Source organism: Lycium barbarum, chromosome 6 (genome assembly GCF_019175385.1).
Source record: "Lycium barbarum isolate Lr01 chromosome 6, ASM1917538v2, whole genome shotgun sequence".
Taxonomy (NCBI): Eukaryota; Viridiplantae; Streptophyta; class Magnoliopsida; order Solanales; family Solanaceae; genus Lycium; species Lycium barbarum.
This window is the reverse complement of record NC_083342.1, coordinates 4767047-4773982: the sequence shown is the minus strand read 5'-3', so window position 1 is coordinate 4773982 and position 6936 is coordinate 4767047. Positions and strand designations below refer to the sequence as shown.

At 33.9% G+C, this 6936-nt stretch overlaps 1 protein-coding gene across 1 annotated transcript; it reads left to right on the top strand.

Moving 5' to 3' along the window:
• The first annotated feature begins 2122 nt into the window (after positions 1 to 2122).
• Positions 2123 to 5774, top strand: LOC132600317 (serine carboxypeptidase-like 18). The gene is made up of 6 exons (XM_060313384.1): positions 2123 to 2422; positions 4005 to 4150; positions 4580 to 4656; positions 4757 to 4879; positions 4943 to 4950; positions 5681 to 5774. The coding sequence occupies exons 1-6, from the start codon at positions 2268 to 2270 to the stop codon at positions 5772 to 5774; spliced, it is 603 nt and encodes a 200-aa protein (XP_060169367.1). The 5' UTR covers positions 2123 to 2267.
• The last annotated feature ends 1162 nt before the right edge of the window (positions 5775 to 6936 follow it).

Below are 6936 nucleotides of genomic sequence, written 5' to 3'. Positions count from 1 at the left end.
GAAAAGACATAGGAAAGGTTAGATACGGACAAACAATTCAAAGCAATTATAAAAATGAAAAAAAAAACGAACGTGAATAAGCCATAATAAATCATTCTGTGCAAACAGATACTCGCAGAAATCAAGGGACAAGAAACTAAAGATCAATGCAGCTACTCGCAAGAAAGGATAAACGCGATTACCTATTCTTACTCAGTAAATGTAGAGAGATTAATGTGAAAAAAAAACTATTATCAAATTGAGATAAAATAATAAATTAAAAATTACTTATTTAGTTAATGTTTCTTAAGGGACTTGAAAAAGAAACATGACAAGTAAAATGAATACTCTCTCCGTTCCAAAATAAGTGTAGCTTTAGTTCTTTTCTCGTCCATTAAGAAAATAAATAAATAAAAGGTAACTATAGTTTATTAAATTACGCCTATTTATTAGATGTTTTTTGAGAATTGAACACTAAATTCTAAATTTAAGGGCATAGTAGGAAAAAAATACTAACTTTTATCTTGAAATCCTAAAATAATTTTTATTTTGGGGCAACTTTTGTTTTATTACTTCGGATGGAGTATTTTATTATAGTGACAATATATATCCCATTACTACTATACTATTTACATCTCACCCACTATATTATTTTACTTTTTTTTGCACTAATTATGCATTGGATTTTGGGGTAACTTTAATTGGCGAAAAGAGCAAGAACATTGTTAAATGTGTACATAGAAACAATCAAAAGAACTTTTGACCTCTAAATTCTAGGCTTACTAGATAGCCTAGGTGCTGCGCACGGACCCAACACTTTGAATTATAGTGCATTTATGTATATATAATTATCTTTAAATAGTGATTATATATATATATATATATATATATATATATATATATATAAACAATCAAAAGAACTTTTGACCTCTAAATTCTAGGCTTACTACATAGCCTAGGTGCTGCGCACGGACCAAACACTTTGGATTATAGTGCATTTATGTATATATAATTATCTTTAAATAGTGATTATATATATATATATATATATATATATATATATATATACTATGTTCAAAACACGATTAATATAACATTCTAGTTTGTGCTCCGTATCTAAAACTTTATTATATTAATGTTTGCTTTTTTTTTTTTTTTTCCCACCCATTTAGGAGGATTTATAGTGTTTCCACACTTCCCCTCCAGTGTGACTCGAACCCAGGACCTATCGGTCGTAGGTGAAGGTGCTTAACCACTGAGCCATCCTCACTTGTCTATTAATGTTTGCTTCGAATACAAAGTCTGCACCTTTTTTTTGACATTGTTTGTTTTTTTAATATGTGATTCACTTTTTTTTTTTTTATATTGGTTGATTTTGTTAATATGGAGTCCACCTTTTTTTTTCCCGTGAGTTTGGAGATGGTGGGTTCCACTTTATTTACTTTTTTTTTAAAGTATTGGTTGGTGTTTTTTTTATTTACATTGTTTATTTTTTAAATATGAGATTCATTTTTTTCAATATTGCTTGATTTTGTTAATACGGGATCCACTTTTTTTTTCCTGTGAGTTTGAATGTGGTGGGTTCCACTTTTTTTTTAATACTGGATGGTGTTTAATATAGGGCTCACAATTTTTTTTTACAATTTTGTTTTTTTTATGGGCCTGTTTAATATGAGGCCCAAATTTTTATTTTTTATTTTTTAGGGGGGTTCACAACGGACGACGAAAAAGGAGCACCAACCGGTGCTTCTTAATAGTAGTAATTTCCCGTGAGTTTGGAGATGGTGGGTTTCACTTTTTTTTTTTTTAATATTGGTTGGTGTTTTTTTATTTACATTGTTTGTTTTTTAAATATGAGATTCACTTTTTTTTTTAATATTGCTTGATTTTGTTAATATGAGGTAACTTTTTTTTCCCGTGAGTTTGGATGTGGTGGGTTTCATTTTTTTTTTAGTATTGGATGGTGTTTAATATGAAGCCCATAATATTTTTTAATATTAGTTGTTGTTTAATATATATGAGACTCACAATTATTTTTACAATTTTTTATGGGCCTGTTTAATATGGGCCCAATTTTTTTTTAAATTTTTTAGGGGGGTCCACAACGGATAGTAGTAAAGTAATAAAATACAACTTGGCAGACTATATTCCTCTAATAAAATTTGTTTGTTTATTCAGTGAATAGCGGATGTTGTCCCCCTACAGAAACAGTTCCAATTCTTTCTCTTAACAACCCTTCAATTTTCCAGTACAAGCAAATCATTAACCCAATCTTAGCCCAAAGCCTAATGAATGCTTCATTTCCCTACAATAATATGTTTTTTCATCTTGTTCTGCTTTTACTACTTGTAGTTCCACTGCAAGCTGCAACGGCGACAACTGGCTCAAAGGTGGAGTTTCTTCCTGGATTTGAAGGTCCCCTTCCTTTTCATCTTGAGACTGGGTTTGTTTTCTTTAATTTCCCCATGCCTTTGTTTTTTCTTTCTTTCATTTTTTTTTTTTGGTTAGTAATATAATGTTTTAAGATCTTCTGTTTAATTTGCTGCTTGAAGAGACCGATAATTTAGTAAAGGTGGAGTCAGAATTTTTAATTTATAATTTTCAATCATAATTATTATTATTTTTAGGGAAAAAAGGGGGCAAAAATACCCCTCAACATTTAGAGTGAATTTACTCCAGTTACAAAAATAATGTATATTTATATTTAACGTTACACAAATGGTGCATATTTGGCGGACAAAGCCCATTTGTCCAATTTAAAAAAAAATTCATGGTTTTTTAACTATAACTAATGCCACGTGTAAACAGAAATTTTACTCAACCAGACCCGACCTAAAAAAAAAAACCCAATACCCTTGTTCTATCATCACCCTATGACTTATTGCCGATTGCAAACATCGCCAGTTAGCACATCGTTCGTTGCCCTCGGCTTTACACTTTGCTTCGTGCCAAGTTCAAAACTTCAACATCCGTTGGATTTAATTCTTTTGGGTCAGATCTAAGTCGGGTTTGGGTGGGTTAAATCTTTTCTTTACACGTTGCATTAGTTATAATTAAAAAAATCAAGGAAAGAATTCTTAAATCGGTTAAATGGGTTCTGTCCGAAAAAGGGCAAATATGCACTTTGGGCAACGGTAAGAGTAAATATATATCATTTTTATAACGAGAGGTAAATTCGCTCTAAAAGAAAAAATTTAAGGGGTATATTTGCCCCTTTTTCCTTTTATTTTATTTTATTGAATTTTTGGTAAATATATATTGAGTTTAAGCTACTATATTCCACCAAACCCGTAACAACAATGCTGACTCCGGCCCAGTGAATAGGGGAACATTAACAAGATGGGATATGACAAGGAAGGCAACATGTACTTTTATGTTGAACTTCTATACATTATAGTGTAAAGGAGTTATCAGGTCATTTAAAAAATAGTTAAAAGTAATTCTATAATAAGCTTGCTTAGTATTCTCAAATATATGTTTGAATTTGTACCATATCTAATCAAACATATAGTTAGTCGATCAATTCTTTCAAATTCCGCGTATACATAACATGAGACGAAGAGAGTAATTAGCTTGTTAGGATATACTTTCTCCGTCCCATTTAAGTGTCTTGGTCTGATTTGGCGTAAAGTTTATGAAATAAATAAAGACTTTTGAATCTTGTGATCTAAAATTAAAGATGTGTTTAGTCGTTTAAATCTAGTGGTTTTAAATTTGCCATGTAAAATGTTGATTGAAAAACTTAGAAGGAGATACTTTTTTTTGGTATAGACCAAAAAGGAAAGCAACACACTTTAATTGGGACGGATGGAGTATAGTCTTGTCGAGTGGCCCTCCTAGATGAGATGTGCGTTAAATGAGAGAGCAGAAATGAGGAGTAATGTTCATGTAGTTAAATGTAATTTCGCAATCCTTTACACTGTTAGTAAATATAAGTAAATTTCACTTATGAAACGGTGTGTTAGACTGGAATTAAATTTGCTGACTACACTGAGCATTTATGTTATTAAATAATTATATATCAGGTATATTGGAGTTGGTAAATCTGACGAAGTCCAGCTGTTCTATTATTTTATTAAATCGGAATCAGATCCTGAAAATGATCCTCTTATACTATGGCTTACGGGAGGACCTGGTTGTTCATCGTTTAGTGCGCTTGCCTATGAAATAGGTACTCCACTTAATTAGCAACCACTATTTTACTTTGGAATTTCTCTTTTTTCCCAAATGTTTTAATGAAATTTAGGGGGGGGGGGGGGGAATAAAACAATTTTTTTATTGTTAATTTTTTCATATGTATTTCTAATTATAAGAAGTTGTCATTTATAATATTTATTATGGAGTATGTAATTTTTAAGCTTTTAAATTTTTATTTTAAAAACAATATTTGAGTTGAGACTAATATAAAAAAGTTTATCTTTATTATTATACTCGGAATTCCTGTATTCTTTTTGAATGGAAAGGAGTAGCACATATTCGAAAAAGCGATTTTTTCTTCCGTTTACTTTCAGCTTTCTTAATGGATAATTACAGACAGTGGGCAAGCCACAAGTCTAATATTGTCTTTGTAAAAGCTTATCAAATACTCTTAAGCATGCAGGGCCATTGTATTTTACACAAAAAGAGTATAACGGGAGCTTACCAGTACTTGGCTCAACTCCAAACTCATGGACCAAGGTAACTTAACTCTGGAGAATATGTATTCATAATTCTTTTATTTCATTTTAAGCTAGTTAAAAGTAAATAATATTCGGATGGAAAATCTTCAAATTGTTAGGGTGCAAGCATAATCTTTTTAGAACAACCGGTTCATACTGGATTTTCTTATGCAACAACAGCAGAAGCAATGATGGTTACTGATTTGCAAGCAGTCAACCACACGTACGAATTTCTACTCAAGGTATGTACATACTTGAAATCATAGTTTTTACTCTGATCTTTGTTTAACCACAAAACGGTATAGTTGAATTTGTATACATGGTTTTAAGGACACGTGGATTGAGATGACCAAATTGAATGAATTAGAAATACAACACAACACTATGATTAAAGATCAAGATAACGAGAATAGGATAATTTAATAAACAAATGAATATAGCCTGAATTGCGCCGTTTATGGCCGGGAAGGTCACCGGAATAAGCTCCTAAATCGGAATATGCTATGTCGCAATGAAGCTTATGAACAAAGAAGAACTTTTTGAATTGCAAATACTTGTGAATGAATCAGAATTCGATGCCTTTCAACAAGAAGGTCCTATTTACAGCTAAGCTTCGAGGAACGGGTCCTAAAAATCATGCCCTCATAAAATCTATTAATTGCCCATTATTGCGATTGTGTAACAGATGCCGATATTCTCAGTCTTTTGTAACAGCTAAACTCCAGACCTCATCTTGTCCGGCCAGTAGCCCGTGCCCCGTTCCATATTTTCGAAGCCAAACGATCCCGTGCTATGACTCCGGTTCTTGATAATCAAAGACCTGGGACCTCCGTAAATGATGCCATTTCTAATTACCGTGCATAAGAACTGGACCGGATATTACTTTTGCTTACTCACGTCTGACCTGTCCCTTTTGCCACGTATCACCACTTGACTCGTTGACCTGTCAAATTTGAATTTCACTCCATATAGAGAGTCCCCACACTTTTCGGTTACTCGTTGAGATGTGAGTGAGAAGTGGAAAAGATTTTCATTCTTTGCAGGAAATCACTTGAAGAGTTCCTGACACTGCTTGAGAGTGTTGAGGACTATGCCCAACCTGGTTCCTTTTACATTGGAAGTACCATTAGTAAATAAGGTCTAGACTCCAAACGTAGCGCGGAAACTAAAATTGGCTTCCTTTTCGGCATGAGGCAATATCCCAGACTAAAATTAGCCACAAAGTCGGCCAAACTTGTAATTTGATGGCAGTACAGGGTTTATATACAATGTCATACTCACTTATACTCAACTGCCCATTTAGCCAACCACCCTGAGAGTTCGGGTTTGTGTAAAACATTTCGCAAGGAAAAAAGTTGTTACCCCACAAATGGGATGGCAATGGAAATATGGCCTAAGCTTTCGAGCTGCTGTCACGAGAAGCCAATGCTAATTTTAGCAAAGAGAAGAACCTGTGGCATTTTTTGGATGACCCGAAGATGAACCTGCTGAGGACCGCCAAGTGTCCAGTCAATCTCTGTAGCGCCTTCACATATTCGAGTATATCGGGGATGTACTGAATAGCTTTAGTTTTGTCCTGGTTCACCTCAATTCCTCTGGTTGAAACGAAAAAACTTAGAGATTTTCCAGATCTAACTCCACTTGAGCTTCATATTGTATTTTTCAAAATGGCAAATGTTTCCTATAGATGGCTTAAATGGTCCTTTGCATCCAAAGACTTGAACAACATATCGTCAATATAGATTTCATAGATTTTCTGGTTGTTTTTCAAACATCTCATTTACGAGCCTCCGGTGAGTGGCTCCGGCGTTTTAAGTCCGAGAGGCATCACATTATAGCAATAAATGCCAATATTCTATGATGAGTGAATTCTTCTTCCTCTTGGTCATCCTGGTGCATCCTTATTTAGTTGTACCCAGAATACGCATCCAGAAAACTCATCATTTCATGGCTGGCCGTACGTTGATCATTTGATCAATGTGCGGCGATAAGAATGAGTCCTTCGGGCAAGCCTTATTCAAATCTTTACAATTAATGTACATTCTGAATTTATTTAGCTTCTTAGGTACCATAACTACGTTTGCTCACCAATTCGAGTAAGTTCTCGGATGGATCCTATATTAAGTAATCTCGTTGCCTCCTCTTTAACAAACCTGTTCTGGAGCTTAGCCATCGGATGCTTCTTCTGCTTTATTGGAGGGAAGCCAGGATCCAAACTCAGCTTGTGAGTTATAATCTCAAGCGATATTGTCACGACCCAACCGGAGGGCCATGACGGGCACCCGGTGCTAACCTGCTT